General features: G+C 41.7%; 1 protein-coding gene across 1 annotated transcript in view; it reads left to right on the top strand.

The window, feature by feature from the left end:
- Positions 1-26,189, top strand: part of LOC146861488 (zona pellucida-like domain-containing protein 1) — a 240,240-nt gene that overhangs the window by 21,484 nt on the left and 192,567 nt on the right. Inside the window, exon 2 of the mRNA XM_085645813.1 lies at positions 15,463-15,580. Within this exon, the coding sequence (XP_085501939.1) occupies positions 15,487-15,580 (94 nt within the window). The 5' untranslated portion in view covers positions 15,463-15,486. The remainder of the gene's footprint in view (positions 1-15,462; positions 15,581-26,189) is intronic.

The raw sequence follows: 26,189 nt of genomic DNA, 5'->3' as shown, positions 1-26,189 counted from the left end.
TGTAAATTCTAAACTGTAGGCACATCTAATGGTTACTGGCTAGACTCAAATCCGTCTCAAGATGCACTTGTCTCATTTTGGCCATCACCATCCCTGGATTCTTCTCTCCAACTCCAACCGCATCCTTCTTCTCGTTGGCCTTTATTGTGACAATTTTCTCGCATCTCTGCTATGTGACTCACCTCTGCTTGTAATATGATATTGTGTAATACTCTCATGTTTGTTTTGCTCTTTGTAAAGCGATCTGTCACCCTCCTCTGGATAGAGCTGCCCCATATAAGTACCTAATAGAATACTTTCCCTTATGGATCATTGCTTTCTGGGAATGTTAACTCTTCCACAAACCTGCAGAAAACTGCTAGAGCTCCCCAGTTTTCCATGTAACAGTACCAGTATTTGTTTTTATTGTTTAGTTATTTAAAACCGTAACAATTTGGACATATAAAAAATAAAATAAAGTGTGCACTGCGCCACTGATAAAAAAAAAGTTATACTTCATGACACTTCTTCTAACCTTGAATTTGCTCAGGTGTGATTAGGAAATGTTTGAAAATGTACAGGAATTCCAAGGTAGAGGCATGATAATCGTTTTGTCTACAAATCGGTGCTGTGTGCAAATGAGCCAGATAATTAAATACTTCGACTTTGAGATTGACATAATAAATACCGCTTTTAAGATAGAATTCAATGTGCATAAATTAGGCGTGATAAGAGCATAAACTGCTTAGTGCTTCCCAAGAAATCCTACAGGCCAGTTTCCCATGTCCATGCGTCAATATCTCATTAACTCCAGGTTTTGTATCTGCACTGAGGGTCTTGTAATGCGATTTCACAATAGGAGCACAAGATCTACAAATCCCAGTAAACAAAGAAATAAAACCTGAACTGGATGAGGTTCCCAGGAATGGGAATGGGAAACCTGTGAGTTCTGCCTTTTCTAACCACACAAACCCACACAGAAAGTTACGAGCTGCATGAACACAGCTCAGCATTTTCCGATCTCTAAAAACTGAGGCTCATGAAAACAAGCTTCAAACCTACAATAAATCTTACACGGATTGTCGATTACTTGTGGAAACAATGTAGCGCTATTGTATATCTGGGAGCTGTCATGCATCATTACTCACAAGTTAATTAACATGTATCAATGGGTTCCCTGCCCATTAATTCCCTTTCCTAATCAACTTAATTTATAGCATGCTCGTGTTTTGATTTCACAACTTAGCAAGGATTCATAAAGCAAATAGTTCTAGCTTTAATGTGGTAAGAAATGGAAATATAGGTAAGCACTTATGCATGAGCTTAACGAATTGAAGCCAAAATTGTGGGCTTTGACAATTCTTGTTTATTCTCGCACATACCATCTGATAGTTCTGTGACAGAGAAGTTTTACCAGACCTTTCATCGGAATATTTTTTGGGGCATAATCACAAATGTTTCCATGCACATGTTATGCAATGGATGCAGTCAACTGGTGGTACAGATGTAAATTCATAAGAAATAACAGCACATGGTTAAGTACATTAAAGAAACATTGAAAATGGCATTAGGTCTCTTATTTTGAAAATAATACAGACTTTTTGGCTTTGCTAATGCTTTTTGAAGATGTTGTTTTGCATTTTCAAACCCAAAAATACTTGTTTGCTGATACTATACAGCATTGCCATGCTATAAATGAGAGCATGTGTCACCACACATGCACGTGCAAATGGCATAACAAGGCAGCCATTTTTTACCATTCCAAGATGGCAGATGCTTATCTTGGAGCTGTAAAGTTTTTAAAAATGAACAAAATGAGTAGCGGGGCAACAAATTGCAACTACCAACCCCAACATAAAAAGTAATGTTTAAAAAAAAAATGTGATCAGGAGAGACTGGGAAGCAGCAGGGGAGTGAGTGAAGGTGGTGGGGCGTGGTTCAGTGCCATCAGTTAGCAGGAGCAGTGGGGATGCTAGGTGAGGGAAGAGGAGCAAAAGTGGAGTGGGGTTGTGGGTTAAATATTAGCAATAAAGCACTGGAATAACTGTAGAGGATGGGGAAGTAGCATGGAGAGTAGGAGGGATTAGAGGGGATAAGGAACACCTGAGGGATATAGCAAGAAAACCCATGAAAATAGTTTAATTAGTGCAAGCAGTGAAAGAACACAAGTCATACAGTCAGAAGAAAATATATGCAATGCTCCAGAGCCAGGCCATCAAAAGGAATAGAGAGGAAAATGAGTGAATAAAAAGCAAAGATGTGAAATAGACACAAAAGCAATACAATCAAGAGCAAGGGACCGACTGAATGAAAGCCCACTATGTGTATATTTTTTAGAGCACTGGAGGAGTAAGGGGACCCAAAGTAGGTGTAAGGGAGAATGAAGTCCCCTAATGAAAGTGTGACTGCAGGGATCGCCCGCCCCCACTACCTCATGAAGTCCTACTTAATAGAGGATATAGACCATTACAGGGAAAGGTCCACTTTGGTCTGTATGTTTTCATGGTTCAGAAAGTTTGCATAAACTAATACTCAGAGTTGGTAGTTGCCAATTATTTAAAGCCTATTGACCCTTGGCGCCACTAGGTACAGGCTGAAAACGTCGACACATTGATGTTAGGGGTGATTGTACTCACTAAATATCTCACTCTTTTTATACGTGCCAAAGGACTTTGCTCGTAAACAGGATTTAGGATACTGAAGGCAATTTTAAATTGCACTTGTTATCCCTTAGACAAAGAGCTCTACTTACTAACTGTGTTGAGCCCACCCACTCACAGTAGGTACAGGGGGTGGGATCCGATAATGAAGCATGCCACTGGTGGTACCTGTGAGACTCCAACTAATATATCCTTGACTTACCAGGGACGCACCAATTTACCTGGGTGCAGATCCACCCACCATCTTAAGATAATTTGAGACCAGATGACTGACCTTTCAGACCTTAAGAGTTAATTTCTAGACAGGCTAACCCTCTCTTGTGTAATTATTGGTTTTATCCAGGGAGGCTGAGGGTTACCTATTTCTAGCTAAGTAAGTAAGTACGTTTGTTTGTGCATAGTTAATTAAAATCATTACATGTACATAAAGCATACCAAGATATTACCATGATAATACAATGTAGCCACTGAAACCATATGGTTAAAAAATACAGTAAATCAGTGCACAATATCACGTTTAACTTTGAACAGTTGAATCTTCACAAAATAAAAATGAAATACTTTCAATTAAAATGCTACACTCAATGTGATAATAAATGACCAAGGCCTACTTTACGGGAAACACTTTTTTCTAGAAGCAATAAAGTGCATACGTGCTGTGCAAAAACTTTGCCAGAAAGTGCATCTATTTTACTATATAGTATATTAAATAAAATACTGTTTTTCTTGATTAGAAGGTCTACGGACGTTGTGGGGCGAGCGATTTCAATGTATACTACAATCCTTGGCATAGTCATTTTAATTACTTTAAAAGTATAAAATACAGACTGAACCTCAGAATACAAATCTGCTGTGTGCCTACAACCTCTGGCAGGAACCAACTTCCTAATCTCAAATGGTGACAAAGGATAAAAAGTCAGGTTAAAAAGTCAGATACTGGCTTTCACCAGCTTCTCCGCAGCTAAACTCAGAAAGCTTGCTGTTTTGCATGCTAGTTGCACAGAAACTCCCCCCAGTAAGGTGATGACAGATGGTGGACATGACCTGATTTGCAGAGCTCTTAGAGTAGGGCATAGGAGTATTTGTCTCTCTGTTGACAAGGCAACACACAGCCATTTTGGCCACAGAGCACACACTCTGAAGTTGTCCAGTGCTGTTTCTGGGGAGGGCGGGGGCGTAAGAGCCTTAGATGTGAACATGCCAAGACATAAAAGCAGGAGTTCATGTTTCTTGGGTTCTGTGAAGTGCGCAGATAAATACGACTGGGTACCCCAAGCTGCGTGCAATGGAAAGACCACCAATGCATGCCCTTTCCTTGCTACAGTAGCCTTGTCCATGACAAAGGATTAACGTTTAGCTGATTTATTTGTACTACGTTTAAAAGCGGCGTAATCCACAGGAGTGAGCCTAGCATCTTCTAGTTGCAGTGCTGCGATTGAGTGCTGTAATGCTGAGAACACAGCGGTCTTTATGTGAACCTGCCTTTCTATTTCCACCCAACACTGATGTGCAAGCGAGTTTGCTTCCGCTGCCCTTGTCCTCCAGCAGAATATTTTCAGGGCCCCTGCCTGCATGGACCCTGGTGGAGTAATCCAAATTAAAGTCTGATTAGGGCTTGGAACATGTACAGAGGAATGGCAAAGAGTTTTTTTTAAAGATTAGATTGTAGATTGTTTATGGTTACAGAATCTTACCCTTTGAGCAATTCCGAGCCATAAGATATATGGGGCATTAATTTGGCTCCCACAACCTGAAGAAGATGGCACGTTGAGGTGTTCAATGTCTTTAGTTTCAAGGTTTTAAAAGCAAGCAGCAGATTATTTGCAATAGGTTGTCTTGATTGTAGATGTATTTTATAGGTTAGATTTGAATCTAGATGGACTCCGTGGTACTTATAGATGTTGACCTGTTCTAAGACATTGCCATCTGCCCGCCAAGTGAATTTTGGCTGCCCTGTTACTACCTCGACATTTGAAGCAAAGAACCTTGGTTTTACTATAATTCATGCTCAGTCACAAATGTTTGATGTACCCCAGTAACTGATTTATCAAACGCTGCAGCCCAATTGGGGGTTTTGCTGAGGAGGACAATACCATCAGCATATTGGAGTGTTCTTACTTGTACCATGCCCAACCTGGGAGGATCCCCCGGCACTATGGACAGGAGGCTGTTGAGGTCAGCCATGTAAATATTAAATAAACAGGGTGCAAGAATGCACCCTTGCTTTAAGCCCATATTTGTGTAGATGTTATTTGAAACTCTTCGTCCATCCCCTATCTTGATTTGTACCCATAAATTGGAATATAGGTTGATTTCTGCCTCCCGACAGTTTTGGTGTCGTACCCCACTTTTCCATTTTTTTCCACAACTGGGCCATTGGAACTTTATTAAAGGTGGCTTCGAGGTCAACGAAATAGGAGTACAGTTTACTGGATTTGTTGTTCGCTTGTTCAGCCAGGAGGGTTACCGCCAACAGGTTTGTTAGTGTGTTCATTACTGCCCTGAAGCCAATCTGAGTTTTTGGGATTATACTTGAACAATTGGACCAATCCTCCAAATCAATTACCAGATTTGAAGTGTACATCTTGACTTCTATGTCTGTTAAGGCGATTAGTCTGTAGTCAGATGGATTTGAGCATTCACCTTATTTGTAAATAGGCTGAAAGATACTGCCGCGCCATGACTCTGGAATAGTGTTTGATACTGTGATGTAAATAAAAAGCTGAGTTAGATATGAGGAACAGAATCTGAGATTCTTTTTAAATAAGGAGGTTGGAGGCTTCTTTATCTCTGTTCGGCTGGAAACCTGTCTCTGACTAGAGCAGAGTTTGTTGCTTCTCCTGGCTAAATGAACCAGGCTCTGCATGTGATAATGAGGATGGAGGGGGGGGGGGGGGGTCTTGATCCACTGAATTGTAAACTGTAGCAATGTGTGTTAACCACACTGCCTCCGTAATGTCAACATTGTAGTGCTGATTTCTCCCATTGACCAATTTGTTTATTTCGGCCCAGAATAATTTAGGGTTTGCTTACTTGCATGTAATAATTTGATCCAAAGGCCCGTATTGAAGTTATGTTTCACTTCCCTAGTTTTTTTTTTATAGTTATATTTCATTTTTGTTATTTTGGACAGTAAAACCTGGGTGGGTTGGCCATCCCACAGACGGGCCCTCCTAAGCTCTCTTTTCAGTTGGTTCTTCGTGGTACGTAACTGTGGTGTGAAGCATTCGTTCCCCTGTGGATTATACCTTGATGCCTTGATGGAGTTGTAGGGAAGTTTGTAATGAGAAATTCTACAAAATGTTCCCATTCCTGAACAGGCAACAGACCTGAAATGAAACCCCCAATTGTCTGTGAAAGGTAGTTGATTTAAAGTCCATATTTGTGCCTAATGACGTATCTTTCCGTATAAGGTGCATCAAATAGCATATATGAGCAGATGTTGAAAGCGATTGTTCTTCTGGGGCCTGGGGGGGGAGTTAGTTCCAGATTAAATGTGCGAACAAAGTGGTCACTTTCTGGTCTTACGTTTATTGAGAAATTGGTAAGCCTCTTGAATAGATCAGTGACAGCCAGGGTATAATCTAGAGAAGAGCCTGACCTATCTGTAACTCTAGTGAAGGCCAGTGGATTATCCAATGGATTTCGCCCATTAAACGTATAGAAGCCCAGGTCTTCTAGGTCTGTTATGTAGGACTTGCCTTGTACATCCCTTCTTGTTTGATTTTCCACTATTACCGGGATATAATTTGAAGGTTTACCATGAGAGCCTTGCAATAAATTCATATTGAAATTGCTGGACAGTAATACAAAGGCTTGTGGCTACATAGCATTCAAAGGTTTTAGTAGGCTAATGAGGGTGTGAATCTTGTCCAATTTCTTCTTACAGGCAGGGTGGATGTACAGATTTACAATAATAGTGTGACATGTGCATCCATTACAATATTAACACACTGAATCCATGATTGACCGACGTCCACTTCCTAATGAATCCACAAGATGTCGTTTGAAATATAAATCATCATTCCAACTTTGGCCCTACCTCACTTCACCTGTTTTATTGCTGTATTAAGGTATTTCTTGAATCCTACGATTGGAGTCTGCAATTGCTGCCAGGTTTCTTGCAAGAGTCCAATTTCAGACATGTAAAAATGAGATAAAATCATCCTCCTCCACTTTCGCCTCAAGGCCATTCACATTCCCTGCACAAATTCGACAAGGCTGATCTCTAGGGGCCTGGCCTCATGCGGCTCTAAGAGGTTTGCTGTTAATAATCCCTAGTTGATGAAAATCCTCAGGATTGGGCTGTTGCTGGGCCATTTGAAATGGAATAATTTACTTTGTTATTTGTAGGCCTCCCCAGACTGCTGTAGGGTGTTCCGGATCTATCGCCCTCCTTAACATACCTTTCGTTTACAGCGGCAGTAGGTAGGAACTTGGGTAACAAGCTGTTGCCACATTCCTCATGTTGATTCCTCTAGCTGCAAATTGTCCCCAATGCTACCAGACTTGGGCTGTAATGCTTCCATCTGACCAGGTATAGTAGTAATGCCGTTCCCTTGAAGCTCAGGGTTGGGACTGAATTCAAATGCCTCTATACTATTTGTCCTAATATGCAGGAGGCCTTGTACTGCTCAAGCAATCTTTGCACTGCACTCTGCTTTAAGATGTCATGGAAACCCTTTGAATTGTATTGAGGGATTAGCTCCATCTGTAAACATTTTTGAATTAAGATGCCTCAGACCTGAATCTGTACCTGACTCTTGGAGATTGCCTCAAAATCCACTGACGGTAACCCCAGCGGTTAAGCAACATGAGTAACAAGAGGGTATAACTGTGGCACTCTTAGATTTTTGATTTGGTGATCCACTACGGTAACTCTTCATGGTGCAATGTTACCCACTACCGGGGAGGGATGTCAGTTGTGTATTTCAAGTTCATCTTGGATATAGGGCCTCATATCGGTGATCGGAAAAGGGCTATCTGGGGAGCCTTCAGAACCTCGATGTAATTCCAGTATACCTATGTTGTCTACCTTGGGGGCTAGTGTGTCTATTTGGGAAACATGCCTTTTTAAGGATTGTGGCTCAGAATAGGTACTTGATGCAACGGTCACAACTTGGTTCAGGGCTTCTGAGCATTCATGCATTCTTGATGCTGGTGTAACCAGTACAGTCATTTAATGCAGAAGCAGTAATGGAATCCAAGACTTCTAGGCACTCCACCGATCTCTGGAATATCGGATATGGGGTGACACTTAGATCTGAATTTTGTTTCGAAGCTGTTCCTGACCTCTTGTCCAGAAGACATTGATGTGTTCGTTTTTTAGCAGAAATTGCGCCATTGGAAATTTCTTCATCTTTCTTTTTTCTAGATTTTCTCAATCGCTTACGTTTCCTTTTTTAAAGTGAGGGTCGTGGGCTTGTAGATGGTATGGCCTCTTCCAGATCGATTTGTGTGGCTGGGTGAGTGGGTGTGTGGCTGGGTGAGACGTCTATAAAGCAGTAACAGATTTATGGAGCCCCATCCTTACCAGAGTTTTTAATACCGCTGTGACAGAGTCTACACTGTTGCCATGGGGTCAATCAGTTATTATTCCTATTTTTTAAAAAGGCAATAAATCGGAAGCTGAAAACTATCGCCCCATTTTGCTCCTTGACTCATCAGTAAAGGTGATGAGCAAAGTATTACTGGTGAGACTAGAAGAGTGGGCCAACGAAAATGAGATACTCTTCCCAGTGCAATATGGTTTCAGGAAAGGGCTAGGAACAATACAGCAATGTAATTTCGAACTTTTAATAGGTAAATATACAGATGCAAAGCAGGGGAGATTATATTTATGCTTTGCAGACCTTAGCAGTGCCTTTGACCTCGTTGACTATGCTATTTTGTGGCCAATCCTTGCTTAACCTTGGAGCTCCAAAACCTATAATTTTCTTCCTCGCAAGGTTATATGAGACACTGTCAAAAGTTCGATACGGGCAGCGTGGTGAGTGCACACCAAATTTTGCACAGGTATCCACCAGGGCTACATCATAGCACCACAGCTTTTTCATTATTTATAAATGAGGTCAACAAAGCCCTTTGATTGTTGTAGGTGGATGCCCCCCAAATTGCTAGTAGTCCTATACCGATTATGCTTTATGCAGATGATAGAACTCTCTAGAACCCCAGTTGACCTACAACGATTAATGGACAAATTTAGGACTTTTATTGCTAGAAGGAAATTGCTAAGTACTAAAACAAAAACATTTACTATGGTGTGTGGCCCTAATCCCAAGAAAAACAAAACTTCTTATATCGACAGTACCCCAGTGGAAACCGTCAACAATTTTAGCTACCTGGGAATAACATACTCAGGCAATGGGAACTGGATGCACAAATTAACTAACGTCCGTTCAAAGATGACTAAAAGTACACATGGGATTTTTCGATTTGCATCAAAGCTAGGCAACCGCCGTATAAAAGATATGGTAGATATATATATAAGGCTAGGTGTGTCGTAATCGCCTTGTACGGTGCAGGGGTGTGGGGCTACAACTGTATCCAGATTTTACAAGAAGAAAATTCTTTTTTAAGACGTCTTTTAAGTTTACCTACCTCAGCATCTATTGAAATAACTCATCAAGAAGTATGTATAGATTACTTATCCGATCTGATCTCTATGCAACCACTACTATTATGGAGATCGATTTGGGTCAAAGACGAAACTAAATTTACTGAAACTATTATCAAGGATTGCCTCCTCCTGGATAAAAGTTTACATATCCCGTGGTTAAAATATATTATTGATTAATATAGTGAATTATTTAAGTTCCAGCTCCATGCCAACCCAGGAGAGGTGATAACTTTACCTAAACAGGAGATAAAGGACACATTTTTGTCCCACAAAAAAGAGATCTGCATGAATGTAGTAGGGAAGCAAACCACATTTTTCATTTTACCAAACGATTGAACACGGAATGGGTTTTCAAGATTATCTGTCTACAGTTACCAAGCCCTCCCATCGCTTTGTTCTGATTAGATTACGATTAGGAAAGGTACATCACCTAGTCGCATTCTCTACAATGAAAATGCTTCCCACTACCCTGTGTCCTTGTGATGAGCAATCAAAACAATGCACTTTGCACTTTTTGCTCTTTTGCAACTTTTATCTGCATTTTAGACATTTTTATTTAAAACCACTTTTCATAAAATATAATGTGCTATGAAATTACTTACTGCTCTATCCGGGTATATGTTTTTATGTCGCGTCATATATACAAAAAGCAATTGATGTAAGACACGGTATTGTGCTGGTCAACTGATTTATATGTAACTAATTGGATCGTCTATTGTATGGCGGACACTGTTTTTTTTTTCGTTTTCTTTTTTCTTTCTTTTTTAGAATCTCTTTTTGAACTTATTGTGCTTTTATGGTTGTTGTATATACCGAATAAAAATTTTTGAACTGAACTTAGTCGAAAAGAGGATGACTGATTTATTCATTTGCTGCCCCTCTTATCCCAGGGCAAGGTTTATATCTTGCTCCTCCTTCAATAAGTGTTGGAGCGAGGCACCTATTGTCGTTGGGCTTTCAAGATGGCCTTGAGCTTAGGTATCCCACGTACCTTTCCTGATCTCATTCTGACTTGCGGCTGGATGTACTTGTAAATTGAGCTTCAGCAGCACCTGGCGTTTATTTGAGTAATGAGTGCGTGAGGAAGGTATACAATTAACAACAACTGGGCCCGAGGCGGGGGAGCTTCTCAGGAAGTGCAAGTCGCACCTGAACCTGGTCAGACCACTCCCGCACCAATCATGCCTCAACCTCTGTCAACAGCGTCTAAAGCTGCGTCACGCCATTCGAAGCCAGGACTGAGTAGTGTAACCTTCTTGTTGTTTCTCACATCAGCATACCTTCGGTGCAATCTGCACTTCCCACCATGCTTTTTTCTGTGCTGCAAATTGTTCCCAAATCTCAGTTCGGCAGGCCCCACCAGCACTCCTCCAGCACCGCCTCACCTCCCCTGCAGAGTAGTCTTCAACAGAACATAAGGGAGCGGCAAGAGAACACTTTGTCAAAAGGTGGGCAGAGTCGTTTGAGTCTCTTGGGGGTAAAAGCGTAAATCTTCCTTAGAAAGTAGTCTCAATGGCCAATATCAATGATCAGGGGTATTTCACCCCACCACGGGGGCTGACTGCCTTTCAGAGGGGCAAGTCTGCGACTGTAACGGCTGACACCAACAGCCAAAAACAGCACTCGCTGCAAAGCGGGCCATGCCCCCAAAGCCTCATCCGCCGCGCCTGGTCAACAGTCACGAAGCCGTAAATTCTCTTCAGAACTCCTTCGGTGAGTAAGGGAGGACCTGTGGTGGTGGATGTCAAACCCCCTGTATTCCCCCGTGGACCCCATGGTCTGAAACAGCTTGAAAGGGCCAGGAGGTTGAGAACCATGTCTGCGACCTCCTCCTGTGGCCTCCTCCTCCTACGGCAGTACGTAGTGTCGCATAGTGTTGCATAGGGTCCAAGCCTCCCGTTAGCGGTACTCAAAACACAATGGCCTTTCTCGCTTTTTACTCCCTCGGGTTATTTACATATTTACTTATATTTTTTATTGTAATAAACACAATAGTTCTTCGAAAACAGACAGCTTAAGTTGTCGGTATGCAAGACTTAAAAATACCACAATTTGAAGAAGCCATTAAAAATGCTTATTTTACCACATTCGTAGATATAATTTTAATAGCTGCTATTTTCAATATCTTTTGGATGTCAACATATTGTCTTTTCGTCTAAATAAACACACCTAAAAGATTATGGCATGCATTTTAGAGACATAGCAGGCTGAAGTATTTCTATTATGTCTACAGAGAGAGCTGGCACAAGACAGTGGAAGGACAACGAAATTCGAATGTGACATAATTGTTCATGTCACACTGTGCACTTAGGTTGTAAACACAGAGGTGGGTGAGCTGAAAAAATTAACAGGGCGAGGCGAGCCACAACTGAGCCAAGGGTCGGTGTTGGCTCAAAGAGCTCGTATACAGGCCAATCCTTGAAAATATTTGATATGTAAGTCTTGCAACAAACATGATGTTAGAATGTGATAAAGTGTCTTCAAAATTCAAAAATTCTTTAAAACACTTAAACATTCTCAGTAGTTCATCAGACTATATTTCTGCATTGAGAAGTAATTATTAATTTTAAACATGATCTGAGAAAGATGCCTGCCCCCGCCTCTATGACAATGCAGTAGCAGTAATTGCCACTAATTTCGGCAGGCAGGGGGCGGGTGACCACACGCACACACATGCATCCTCACATTTACATGCGCACTCATGCACACCCACCATTTACAAGCACATTCACATACACACACCCATTTACAGCACACAAGCACTAATACACGTACATTCACACACATGCAAAAGAAAAACGTACGACACGCAGCGGTGACCGCAGGTGGTGGAAAGGAACCCTTGGTGGTTGCTGGAGGATTGGTCCTGGCGCCTCCTCTCATTAGCTAACTTTGCTTCAGCCAATGAGAGGAGGCGGCAGTCCCTTACTCAGAGAGTAGGAAGGGGTCAGTGAGACTGCTGACCGTATCTCACTTTGTGGCGAGCGTCACTGATGAACACTTCAGGGCTTAAAACTGAAGCAACTAGGTCCAAGTCTATCAGTGTACTGTACATGTTGCTTAGATTATTATTGTAGATGGAGTGGCATTATGGGCTATTAAATAAAACTCAAGAAAGATGTTCTCATAGAGAGGTGCTCTCATATTTGATAATGAACAAAAAGGAGGCTCGGTGAAATAATCTGTATATCTGCTTGGAAAACGTTTGGCTAGCATACTATCCCACAGTGAGAATCTCTACCACAGGCAGGTGAAAGGCTCCAATGTGCACATGGAAGCTGTCATGTGGGAACCAGCACTCCCCCACTGTGTGATATAACGAAGAAACACCACCTTGACCTGCAGGGACGTTTTCTTCCACATAGGACTTGAAGAAACATGATTTAAACCATAACATTGGGTGGAAGCAAGCAGAAGCGCCTTAAGCCTGTACCTACAGAATGAATGAGAATCATTATACAATTGGAATGATTCAGGGTTTATTTGGAATATAAAAATGTTGCTGAGGATGTGGACTGTTTTACCTTAGGAATGTTTAGCAATGAACAGCAGCCAATGCCAGCCAGAGAGTAGGGAGTGTCTGCAAGTACAGGTTTGGTCTTAAATAAGGAAAAAAGAGAATTATTTAAATTAGGAAAACATTACATAATGGGGTTGTTGGACCTAGGTCCGGGGGGTAGCTTGGCTCAAGTTAACAGGCATACCTCTCAACATAGCGTCTCGTGCTTGCATCCTACTCAGTCCGCAATCTAGCGCACTCTACTAAAAAAAAAGACACTACACTGTTTAATGTTAAGGATTACCAGGAGTCTTTATCCTTTCTTTTTTTAACTGTGGTAAAACAACCTCATTTCTTTGAATGAAACATTTCAATACATTTAGTTTGATATTCGTTGCCCCAATGTAGCATTCATCTTCACCCCACCATTGTTGCCCAACCCCAACTCTATGCTCTTGGAGCGTCAATTTAATTCCACCTAGACACGCTTCTCAAAGCATTTACATTCCCCGGTACATCAGATGGTTCATAGTCTTTACAACATTCTACTGAACCGGGCTCCCTTAACTGTCCTTTCTGGACCTTAAGGTTGTCCTCTACTCAATGACTACTACAGTTGGCAGTAAATGCGAGGTTCACTTTGTTCACGGTCTTTAGCAGGTGACCTCTAGGCACCATAGCAACTTATTTCACCACCCGCTAACAAGGCATACATTATCGGCATTTCCATCACCCTGGCAACTGGAGGTTTACAATTATTCCCAACATTTCATTTCCACAATACCAAGGCGTTACTCGCATAGATGTCTCTGTTGTCTATCCGGGAACTTTGCGTGTGAGAGATTTACAGGGGTCAATCACGACAATGACTGAACTTAGCTACGTGTTACTCTGGACTCTCTCTTTCTTCCCCCTTCCCTCCTCACTCATTGCCCAGCTTACTGTTCAGTCCCGGTGTCCTCTGTTCTCGGAGTCCAGCCGGAATTGGAGTTGCGTTCTCTTACGTTGTGAGAGTCGGGCCTCACGCCGATGAAGTGATCGCTCCCCACGGGGATGAGAATCAGGTAATTCCCACCAACCCCGACCCCCGATGAGTAACCTAATGGGAGTTCCCCTCCGGGAAGATGATCCACACTCAAGCGCTCTCCACAATACCGGCTTTCCCCCTCTACGGCCTCTTGTCAGCCAGACACTGTGTCGATACAGACCGGGGACCTGGAAGTTGCCTGCTCACCGCCTTCCGACGCAGGCTCGGGGCGCGGTTTTCCACAACTTTACGGAAAGGGAAGGGCGGCGCTTCAGCCCCTCTCCATGTGATCGGAGGACGGTGGCCTCTGAGTCAGTCACGCCTCCTTCCTTCCTGGCGTAACTCTCCTCAGACGATCGGCGGTGTCGCTGGCTCCCAGCCCCTCACCCCTTCAGCACTCGGGACATCAGCGAGCCCTTCCAGTGGGTAACTGGCCACTTGCCGATCACTGGGTGGTGGCGGGGTCCATACCAGGTAGGAACTCGGCAAAGTAGTATAACGGGAAGCAGTAGGGGGGGGGCTGTACTAGACGCCGCCGGGAGCTCTCCGGTGCAGTTGTCTGGAATGTCACGGCCCTTCTAGCTACAGATGCAAACCTCTCCTCCTTGATTAGGGATGAAGGGTCATTGCCATGGCCAGTCTACTTCTTCCGCTTCAACCAAGAAGGTATGCGGGATGGAATGATCCCAGCCAGCAATCCTGGGTCTCCTTGGGGGATTCTGGCCAAGTGTGAGAACCCCAGTAACGCTGCTCAACCAGATCACTGACTGCGCTCAGGGACCGGTCGCAAGGTTAGGGATGATGTCACTAGGATTGGGAATTTGTGCAGATCCGTAGATCAGTCCGTTTCCTCCCAAGTACAACCACCTCCTCACACAGGCGCCTTACTCCTGATTACCACGCAGTCTCTTCTCACCTAAAATGGCTGCCCTCCTGTCACCCCTATTTATCACCTTGGGTCTGACTTGCCAGAGGGACCCGGAAGGTTCCGGAATCTCTCATGACAGTCATGGCCCAGGTGCTGAGGTGACAGTTGGAGCCACCATTTTGTGAATTTCACCTACCTCATCTATTTTCCTCAGAGGAGCACCTTGCGCCTTTCCCTCAGGTAGTGAGGGTGAGGCGCCCAGAACCTCTACATTAGCACCTAAAAAGTTTGGTAGACAGAAAAAAAAAATGAGAAGGGGACAAGGGACAAAAATAATAAAAAATGAGGAGGAAACTGCCAAAGGGCTGACAGGTCTAACAGGGGTACAGTGCAGTTCACCAACATGCACAAAAATCTCAGTTTATGCTCTTTGTAGAGACATAGCAGTGCAGGACATCAAAAATATACTTCAGAAAAATTCAGAATTATTATCAGTAGTGGAGGAAATGCAAACGTCTTCCAGCAAAAGAATATTCTTCCACAGTGATTTTGCCAGAAGATTCACCCAAAACAAGTGAGTTTTTTATGTTTTTCCCCAACCCCCCAAACCTATTTCTGCAGATTTTCTTACTTGCAGTTTAAAATTCAGAAACTTTGCACATGTATTGTAAAGCTTGCAAAGTTTTGAGAGCAACTTCACAAAGCTTGCTAAGGGTAAAGGTTAAAGAGTTAGACTTGAGTCACTTTTGCTTGAGTAGCTTTTGATTGATACGCTCCAAATTCAACTGTTCTGTTTTCATTGAATTCCAGGATGCCTCTGGGAGGGGCACAAGTATGAGGACCTTTTTTGCCCTGCTGTTGGTTTTCCTTGCCCAGCCATGCCATGGAATCACATACAACTGTTCGGACGCATACCTCAGATATCCAGGTAAGTAACCTTTAACCAAAAAAGTATGATGCTACTCAGTCACTCCATGTTGAATTGATAGTAATTCTTATATTATCTCACTTTCTGGTCTCACTTTCTGTTTCATAAAAACACAATTTAATTTTTGTTGGGTGAAATAGAACAAAGATGTATTTTAGGTTTGAAATTGAACTCTTCTGGAGATGACTCTTATTGATTTGTGGTGATATATTGTCTTATGAAGTAGATGGTTTGTAACCTCCCTGCTAAAGGCATGAGGTAGGGCATCCATAGGAGCAGAAACACACTTATAGGAAAATAAGTGGATATGTGTAATGGTGGCATGAGAACAAGGACCTTATGGACACCACAGCACCTCATGTAACGTCCACGACTGGCAAAGGAAGAAGATGCAGTGATGGCCTTTTTTCAGTCCTGAAACAGAAGAACTGATCAAAACAAAGCTTTGGGGACTATTGTGGACATGTGTTTGGCAACCATTCACCTTATAGACTCTCAAGTGAGAGGAAGAAGGCAAAGGTGTAGGAACCAAATGAAAAAGAGTTTTCAAGTAAGAGATTACATACAAATGCCTGAGGGTTGTGATAAAGAATATAGGATGCAAATAAAGTGTTCTTAAAATTGTAAAGCTTTATTAACTTCCTATCCTTCCAAAATTAAATGAGAAAAAATAAAACCCCAATAGGAAGAACTTAGCTGTAACTGCCTGAGAGGGTACTATGGCATGGGTCATAAAACTGTGATTATACCCTAAGATCCCAAGGTAAACTATAGGACTGGGACAATTTTCAAGAATATGTCACTAAAATCCTTTATGGATCATGGCTGAGGAATAGGCCTAGTCATAAAGGTCTGCAGAAGAAGTTGAGACCACTAGCAAAATTGCTTACACACAAAGGGGCTTATTTCGATGTCGGGCAGACGTCGCGGAAATGGGACCGACCAACCTCCGGTCGACGGTCCAGACCGTCTAATCTTGATACGACTGTAACACACGCTCCCATAGAGGAATGGGAGTCTGTGTTCATCCCTGCACCCGTGGGTGCAGGGATCAACAAGGGGGCACATATGGAGCCCCCTCGGCCTCTAACTGGAGGCCGAAAATGGAAGAAGGCCCTGCTATGGATCCACAAACACCCTTTCCAACATGGTTTCCTTGTCGGAAAGGCTGGCATGGAATCCCTGCCAGAAACCTGCATCGCAATCCAGAAGGTGGAAACACCTTCCATTTGGATTACGGGCCGGTCTCCGACTGGCAGACGGGCTCCTGGAGCCCATCGGAAGTCAGCCGAAATGACCAGCCGGTTTCAATTCCAACTGGCTGTAACATAATCAGCCGGTTGGAATTGAAACTGACGATGAGTGTCGTAAGAGCCTTTCCGACACTCATCGAAATTGGGCCCAGAGTGTTTCGGAGCAAGCTTACCTAATGCAGTTTTCATATGAGTGCCAAAGGATCTCTGAGCACTCACTGGGGTAAGACTTATTATGGTGACCCAGCTGGGCTCTGTAATTTGTGCTTTGTGTTTACAAATGGATCTTGTGGAGAGGTGTTAATATCCTTAAAAGTAGATTCTCGTGTTTCATCAAATATGAGATTCAAGGATAAAACCACTGGCCTTCCATGATGTCTAATTTTATCTTATTTTATCAGGACTCAACTGAATATTAAAAGTAGAGCTATTAAAATGTAAATATCCCAAATGAGAATTGACCTGGCAAGAATAGTCGATGATGCTAATTTGGAGTCGATCCCCTTCCCAACCAGCAATATGAGTGAACATGACCGCAGTTCTCTTTTAGTGTCATCATGAACCGGCTAGAGGACCTTTTGTCCCTCTTAAGCTTATGGATTGGGGAACCTCAAAGCAGTCTCATAGTAATGTATTGGGATATGTCAAGCAAGGCTTAATGCAAACACAACAGCCCCATGCGTCAACGATGCTACAGTATTCCTTTTGACCACCTTGACCCCCTCCCCACCATATTTTGGAAACCACTGTGTGTCTTGAGTACTAGATCTGCTAGTAGAAAATGGAGCAGATATCATAAAGAAGCAGCAAGAAAGTCTTAAAGTGTGATGGGTTCTGCTATCAAGAAAAAAATAAACAATCATTGATTCCTATAAACTGGCAAAAATGAAGGGTGGTCACAGAGTAAGCTATAATTTAACCATAAAAAATATTTTGACAAACCAAAAGCGACCGTCACTGGGCACTCCAAATCTGCACTCCATACTGTGATTTGAACAGTAGACAAATCCATCCAAGTTCACTGAAAACAGACTGTTTCACTTGTGAGATAAACATGTGGCTCTGAAGGCCAATTGTCTGTACACTGAGTTCAATGCACATATATTTACCGGTTAAATCAGAAACCTAAAATTGGCAATACATAAATAAATTGCTAAAATGAGCAACAACATATATATACCTGTATGTGTTAGAAAATGACATAACTTGGTGTTTCAGTAGTCATTTTTCAAATTCTCAGTGAGAATTATGAGCTTGTTTGTGAATCACAAAAGAGCCAATTTGGGTGGGTGTACCTTGTAGCCACCCTGAATGGCACCATAAAAGTTTAATGTGGCTGTGTGACCTTTTATTTGAGGTTCTAGTGAGAAGCTTAACTCAAGGAATAACTCTAGCACTTCAATGGCACTTATCCCTTTGGAAAATATATTGTTACATATTTATCCCGTGTCCAGGGTGATCATCTAGCAGGGTGTCAACTTCTAGTACTGGTGATTTTTCAAGCATGGCATTCTTCGTCCTTATCCAGAAACATTTAGGATTTTAGATGAAGGGATCACACAAAGGCAAAGCAACCTTGTAGTTGAGCAGAAGATAAGTGAATCTTGTGCAGAACTGATCTCCCTGCACTGAAGGCAGGAAAACTCCATGCCACGAGAAACCCCTTACCTAATGTTAAACATCTAGACATCGGCTTTCAGCCGTCAAGACTCTGGTTCTTTCACAGGGGGTGACTCTTAACCATATATAAAAAGATGTCTTCAACCCAAATTGACTTATGAGTAGGAAATGATGCTTTGTGCTCATTTGTAAAATGAGCATTGTTTGCAAAGATCAAAAAGCGCAGTATGTTCTTGTAATTGTAATTTTAAATTGTATTTATATAGCACTTACTACCCCTGACAAGGCTTTGAAGCGCTGTACGCCAGGCAGCAAAATGCTCCGGGAACCCATGTTAGTGGTTAGTCCAGTATTTATTTATCATAATTGGTTATTGGAATTAATTAATCATGTGCTCCCAAGGACACCATTGCATGCAGTTACATATGTTTTTGTGTGGTGGGAGGAATTAATAGGACGTAAGTGTGAACATTAGTGGGGGTATGTGAATTCATGCAGATGGTTGGTGGAATTGATAAATTAACTAGAGAGGATGCAGGGGTATTATTTTCAAAGGAGTCCTGAATGAGCTTTGAAAAGAGGTGTGGGCAATTTGTAGACATGCAATAATAGAGAGTAAGGTAAACACATATGACAAACAGGCTGTACCAGGAATCAGGTGTTTCTTCGGGAGGCTGGAAGGGTAGAGCGGTTTTGTAGCGGTGAGGGTTAGTTTTGATACTGGGGTACGGTTTTTCAGCAATGCTGCAATATCGGTGTCCAGTAACAAAAGCAGCAGTGCTTTACCCATGCCCACCTCCCTCACTCCGGGGGCGGGTCCGACACAATTGCCAGGGTTGCTTTGAGTACCTAGTCCAGCCTCTGGACAGAAGAGGTTGTGTTCAGAGAGAGAAGGAGTGCAGGGATGGAGAGTAGGAAAATGTCACTGAAGGAATAAAGGAGAGGTGAAAATCAGAGGATTTAAGTGAAGGTTGGGTTTTAATGCAGGGTTTTTGGAATATAGAGTAGACTTTTTTTATGTTTGAAAAGCTTTATTGAACAAAGAGAGAAATAGGCAAAAATACCAGCAACAAAACGAATACTGAAACAGAATTATAACAAAAGATATGGCTAGTACAGTAAAAGAAATAAAAGCTATTTTTAAGATTTTAAATGGAATAGGAATGGGAAGAAGGGGGGGAAGGAAGGAGGAGAACATATTAATATAAAAGAAGAATGCATATTACATTGCATAACAAAGTGAAATGTGAACAAATCATTGATCAATTAATAACATATATCAAATCAATTTGGATGGTAGAAGAAAGAGAACAGAGAGAAGGTATTCAAGGAGGTTTTACATTTTCAGAATTGAAGGAGGAGTTATGTTTTAAAACAATCTGATCTAAATAAGTAGTAAGGAGTAACCAAAAAAACTCTCTATTAAGTGTTGGTTTGCAGGAGGAGGCGAAGGCAACATCAAGTCTATGAAAGTGGCAAAGGCTATTCCACCAGTGTTGTATAGAAAGATTAGTGAGAGTTTTCCAATTGAGGGTAATGTGCTGAAAGGCCAGAGCAAGCATGAGATCAAAAAGACCATGATTATGAGAAGGTATAGATAAAGAGTCGGAGAAGCTTCCAGTAAACAGTAGGGGTATGGAGTAAGAGATAGAAAGTTTAAAGATACGAGAGATATAGGACCAAATGGATTTCCAAAATTTGGAGCCAGAGGAGCAGAGAAAAAGAAGATGCATGGGATTAGCGTCGGAGGAACCACAGATCCAGCAATTGGAGTCTGAGTCAGGAGAAAAACGGGCCATGGAGACAGGGGTAAGATAAAGTCTATGATAGAGAAAACATAGATTGAGTAAGAGAGGCAGGGCGAGAGATTTTTAAGGATCTAGACCAAAGTTTGTCCCAGAAACAGATAGTCCATTTGCATCCCAGATCAGACTCCCAGGAAAGTTCCAATTTGGATTTAACTCGATAAGGGTTGGGGGCTAAGAAATATTTATATATAAGAGAGGCTTTGGGTGAGGAGAGGAGAAGCTTAAGCAGAGAGTTTTGGGAATCAGTAGGAGATGAGGGGGGAAGAGAATAGTATACATCAAGAATAATTGCCATGAGAGTGGTAAACTTATGTAAAAAGAAACGAGAACAGTGGAATAAGGCTTGAAATTCGGTAAAAGAACGTGTCGAGAGACCATTAAAAAGGTGTTTAATCCATATGATGTTCTTTGATCTCCAAGAATTCCAGAAGATAGGTCTGTTATTGAGAAGAATGAGAGAATTATGCAAAATGGGAGAATCCAAGAAGGCATCACGAGAAAGGGGGTTAGATAAAACTAAAGGCTTTAGAAGAGAACAAGTGTGTCTAAACAGGGGGGAGGATATATGAGAAGTTGTGACAGAAAAGCCATTATTTCCTTGAGGGAGAATGTTAATAATAGAGTTTGTTCAGTGGATAGCTAGAGAGGAGTAAAAGGAGAGTGTTCGGATAAGAGCCATTTCGAGGCTTGACGAAGAGAAAACGAGTTATGATAAAGTCGAAAATCGGGAAAGTTCACACCACCTTTAGATTTGGTCTTACGAAGAGAAGAAAGGGCAATTCTAGCTTTCTTATTCTTCCAAAGAAATTTAGAAAGACATGAATAGATAAGTTTCATGTATATGGCAGGAATGTGGACAGGAAGCATAGAAAGTATATACATTAAAATAGGGGCGATCATCATTTTAATTGAATCTAATCGACCCCACCAAGAAAGAAAAAGGGGATTCCAGGAAGAAAGTAATTTATCAATACGAGACAAAGCAGCAGTCATGTTTAGGTTAATCGAAGAGGCAATAGAATTGGAAAACCATATGCCTGAGTATTTAATTTTTTAATCATTCCATGCGAAACCAGTGGACAAGATAGAATGGGGAAGACAAAATTTAGTGAGGGGAAGTATTTCTGTTTTGTCCAAATTGATCTTGTAACCAGAGACCTGGGAAAAGGATTCAAATTCAAATAGCAAAGGAGAGATAGAAGTGTCAGGTTCGGAGATAAATAAAAGGAAAACCAGAAATAGAGTCATTGTTACAGATAGAAGACAGAAAGGGTTCAAGAGCTAGGACAAAAAGAAGAGGGGATAAAGGGCATCCTTGAGGAACTCCGCGTTGAAGAGGAAAATAGGATGAAATACAACCATTAACTAATACCAAGGCTCTGGGGGCAGAATATAATAGAGAGATACGTGAAATCAATTTGGGACCAAAACCATGCCAGTATAACGAGGCAAATAAGAAAGACCAATCTACTCTATCAAAAGCCTTCTCTGCATCAACAGATATGGCCGCTAGAGAAGTAGATAAAGAGGGAATTTTGTTTAGGACATTAAGGAAAACCCGAGAATTATCAGAGGTATGTCTTCCTTTGACAAAGCCACACTGTTCCTTCCCAATATGGTGAGGCATGAGAGGATCTAAACGTAGAGTAAGCACTTTAGCAAACAATTTATAATCAACATTTACCAAAGATATCGGTCGATAATTTTTGCAATTTTTTGGATCTCGACCTTCTTTATGAATCAAAGAAATTGTTGCTTCCTGAAAGGTACCTTCTGTTTTACCAGCTAAAGAGAAAGAATGAAGAAGTGTTAAAAGTTTCAGAAGTAAGAGGTCAGAAAAGTGCAAATAAAATTCAACAGAAAACCATCTGAGCCAGGAGTCTTCTCTTTGGTGAGAGAATTTAGGGCAATGGATAGTTCTGTCAGGGACAAATCTGATTCAAGAGCAGGAAGATTAAGATGAGATGAAGAGGGGAGGAATTTTATCAAGATATTCCTGGATGGCAGAAGAAGAAGGAGGAGATTCTGGAGTGTAAAGATTTTGATAGAAGCGTTTGAATTAATTAAGAATTGGTCTTTGTGTAGAAGAGAGTCGTTGGAGGAATATATAGCATCTATGAGGGTACGGTCTTTGCGTGTTTTGAGATAGTTTGCCAATAGCTTCCCTGCCTTGTTACGACCACCATAATAGCGAGCACTACAACGCAAAAGCAAAGAGGACGCATTGTCAGTAGTGGTTTTATTAAAAGCGAGTTTAGCTCGGATTAATTCTGGTAGAACTAATTGTTTCGAAGAAGTGTAAATTTTTTTATTTTTTTTAGACGAAATCAATGATAAAGCACCTTGCAGTAGCTTTAAAGGAGTCCCATATGATATGTGGAGATGAGTTGGGAGTACTATTAAGATCAAAGAATTCAGTTGCAAAAGAGCGAAAGGAAGAAGAGAAGAAAGGGTCTAAGAGGAGAGAGTTATTAAAGCGTCAACGAGAGGATTTGGGATGTGGAGGGAGGAAATCAAGATCTGTTACTATTGGGGTGTGATCAGAGATAAGAATAGGTTCTATAGAGGAGGAGAGAAGATTTTGGGAGAGGGGTTGAGAAAGAAAGATATAGTCCAAGCAGGAAAGAGAAGCATGAGGAGGAGAAAAAAAAGTCCAAAGAGTTAGGATGGGAGAGTCTCCAGGAATCAATGAGATGTGCTTGGGAAATAGTGTTGAGAAAATGTTTGTGGGTCTTAGTAGTAATAAACCGAACTTTAGATTCACGATCAAGAAATGGGTCTATAACTTGGTTACAGTCACCTCCTAGTATGAAAAGATCACTCTGGAATTGGACACATTATTGTGGAACAATAGGCCAGAAGGAGCAGTAGGACCATACACATTAAAAACGGTTAAAGGAACTTTATTAATTAACAATTTAGCTAGTAGCCATCTACCTTCTGCATTATTTTCTTGGGATAAAACTTTGCAATTCAATTTCTTATGACATAGAGTTATGACACCATTTTTTTAATTAGTAGAAGGAGAGAATAGAACTGTACCCACCCAGCCTCTTTTTAATTTTAACGCTTCAGTTTCAGTGAGGTGGGTCTCTTGCAGAAGTACTAGGTCAGGGTTATAAGAAGCAAGGTGGGAAAGGATTCTCTGTCTCTTAATTGGGTTAATAAAACCTTTCACATTCCAGGAAATAACTCTGAATGAAAAAACATTAAAGCTTTATACAGAACCAAATATGCATTAATAGAAAAATGAAAGAAGAAACAATTCCAAGTGCGAAAACATTAAAACTTTACACTGAACCAAATATGCATCAGCAGGAAAATATGGGGAATAACGACCATAGAATAGGGAAAAAGGTTTAGGAAAGAGGGGAGAGAAATATAGGGAATAGAGGAGAAATACAAGGAGAGACAGTACATATCCAGGAGGGACGGCTGAAAAAACATACCTGAGGGGGACGAATACAGGATAAGACTGGGGCAATGGCGACGAACGGAAGATGGAACGTCCGAACAGGGAGTCCAAATCACACCAGGACAAATAGGGGAGTGTAGACGGACCAATAACTTTAAACTTTAAACTTTGAAAATGTGAGATGGAACCTGAATAAATATAAAAGGGGTTAGACAAACATAAAAAATTAGTGGAAAATGGGTGATACACAAGTGTCAGACAAAATATTAAGGAGTACAGAAACATAAATATAGTCAGCGCAACAACCTTGAATATAAAAAGTGAAAGAGAAGTAAAGAGATAACAAAAGAAGAAAGTAAGTAAGAGGAGAAGCACAGTAATGGAGCATAGAAGTAACAGGTAAACCAGAACAGAAAGAGTAAACATATAAGAAATAACATGGAAAACACACCAAGAATGAGTGTATTATGGACGAGAAAAGCTTAAGTGGATAGTCCTTATTCAATAACTACAAAGCGTTAGAAAAGGGAAGAAACAGGAACATAGATAAACTAATTTAGAACATATATAACTGTGTGAACATTCTATATAACCAAGAAAAAGATGAGGTCAAATGATAAATGTCAACCATTGGGAGGACCATCAGAAGTATCCATGTTGGCTGAAGAATGGGAGTAAATAAACTCCCTGAGCTCCGCCGGTTCCTCAAAAGAGAGAGTGTGATTTTGGAAAGTCACCTTGAAGATACAGGGGTGAAAGAGGTCATGGCGGGCACCCAAGGTACGGAGAGGTGATCGAAGACTGAGAAATTTATTGCGTCGGGCAGCCGTAGCGTTGGAGACATCTTGAGATAGAGAAACCCTCTGACCAAGCCAAGAGAGTAGTTGCTTTGTACGAACAGCAGCAAGGTCCGAGAGTAAGTCGGTGTATTTCAGGAAGAGGATGATGACACCACGGGGTCGAATTGAAGTTGAAGTTGGAGTTGAAGTTGAATTTGAGGAGAGCAAAGGACGAGGTCCAAGTCTTTGAGCTCTTTGGATATTAAGAGATGTTGACGGAGACATATCTAGTAATTTTGGGAGAAAAGAAGTGAAAAAGGCAACAGGGTCATCACCTTCCAAGGCTTCAGGTAGACCATAAATACGAAGATTGTTCCGTCTGTTGCGATTCTCCAAATCCTCAGTATGATGCTGTAGCCTATGAACCTCTTTCTCCAACAAACTAAGTCTTTGAGAGTCAGCTTGCACTACCGAGAGTTGTTGTTCCATTGTAGATACCCTCCCCTCCATTGAGGACCGTTTTTCCTTCAGAAATTGCATTTTGTTATTCGTTTCTTCCACAAATGGGCGTAGTGCGCGTATTTCATCTAGTAGCAATTCCAAGGAAATAGTCGGAGGTGATTTATCTGGAGGGGGAGAGTCTTGTTTCAGGCGCTTAGATGTTGATGTAGGCGGAGAGGTTTTATGCTGCATTGCCTGCGACGGTTGGTTACGGTTAGAAGACACACCAGCCATGTCTGTATACAATGATAAAGCATTGTTTATAGCTGGTGTGGGAGGTGAAGGGATCACCACGGAGGAAGGTTTGGGATTGAAGATGAATTGCGGTTTACGTATTCTGCCCATATACGAGGATCGCTATTGTTAATACCAGATATAAGGTACAACAAAATTAGTGCGGGGGAAAAGTACCTTCAAAGTTGAAGACAACTGCAAAAAAGACAGTGCATGAAAAAGATGTTCGTAAAAAGATAAGACGTCCAGGCAAATCACATAGTGATTTCTCAGGGTCGATGACAAAACAAAAATATAAGTCAATGCCCATTAATAGAACTTGTGGTAAACAGCAGTCAAGAGGGGCAATCTGAGGTAATTAGAAAACAAAATAGTGGCCGCTAAGAAGAGCAGTGGAATGCTGTGAATAATCGCCATAAAACACAAGAAACATAGCACAAAAAGCGGCTCACCATGATCTGCAGGTGGTCCACCACCAGCAACGTCCAGAAAGTCAGGATATTGTATGAGGAGTTTTAAAAAAAAAAGAGAGGTTCACTCGGTGCACATTGCACAAGATGGCGGCCGCTCCGTGATGAGGCATCAATGCTAAAAATGAGTAGAAAAGCGATGCGCTAACACTTCAAAAGCCCATCATTATGCTCACGGCATGTTCCGGTGCAGATGAAGAGGAAGTCCCCGTATAAAAGGTGCGAGGGAACGAACCCGCGGCTTGCGAGAGGACCCGGTGCGGCGGAGCTCAAAGTTCAGTTGGCCATCTTGCGTGGTGCCAAGACCACGCCCCTCATAGAGTAGACTTTTTAACGTATCACGCAATCTACGGATGTAGCTCTGTAGAAAGAAATATTATTTACATGGGATATAGTGCTCTATTAGCTATTTTTGGTGGGCACTAGATACAGATGAACAGTATACTCAATGCTCAAACACCACTAGACCACCACTTCAGCAAGAACAGCTGATCAGTGCAGGGGTTGGAAGAGTAAAGTAATGTCTGGA

The sequence above is a fragment of the Triturus cristatus genome, chromosome 3_1 (assembly GCF_964204655.1).
Source record: "Triturus cristatus chromosome 3_1, aTriCri1.1, whole genome shotgun sequence".
Lineage (NCBI taxonomy): Eukaryota > Metazoa > Chordata > Amphibia > Caudata > Salamandridae > Triturus > Triturus cristatus.
The sequence above is the reverse complement of the archived record's forward strand: the minus strand, read 5'-3'. Positions and strand labels throughout refer to the sequence as shown.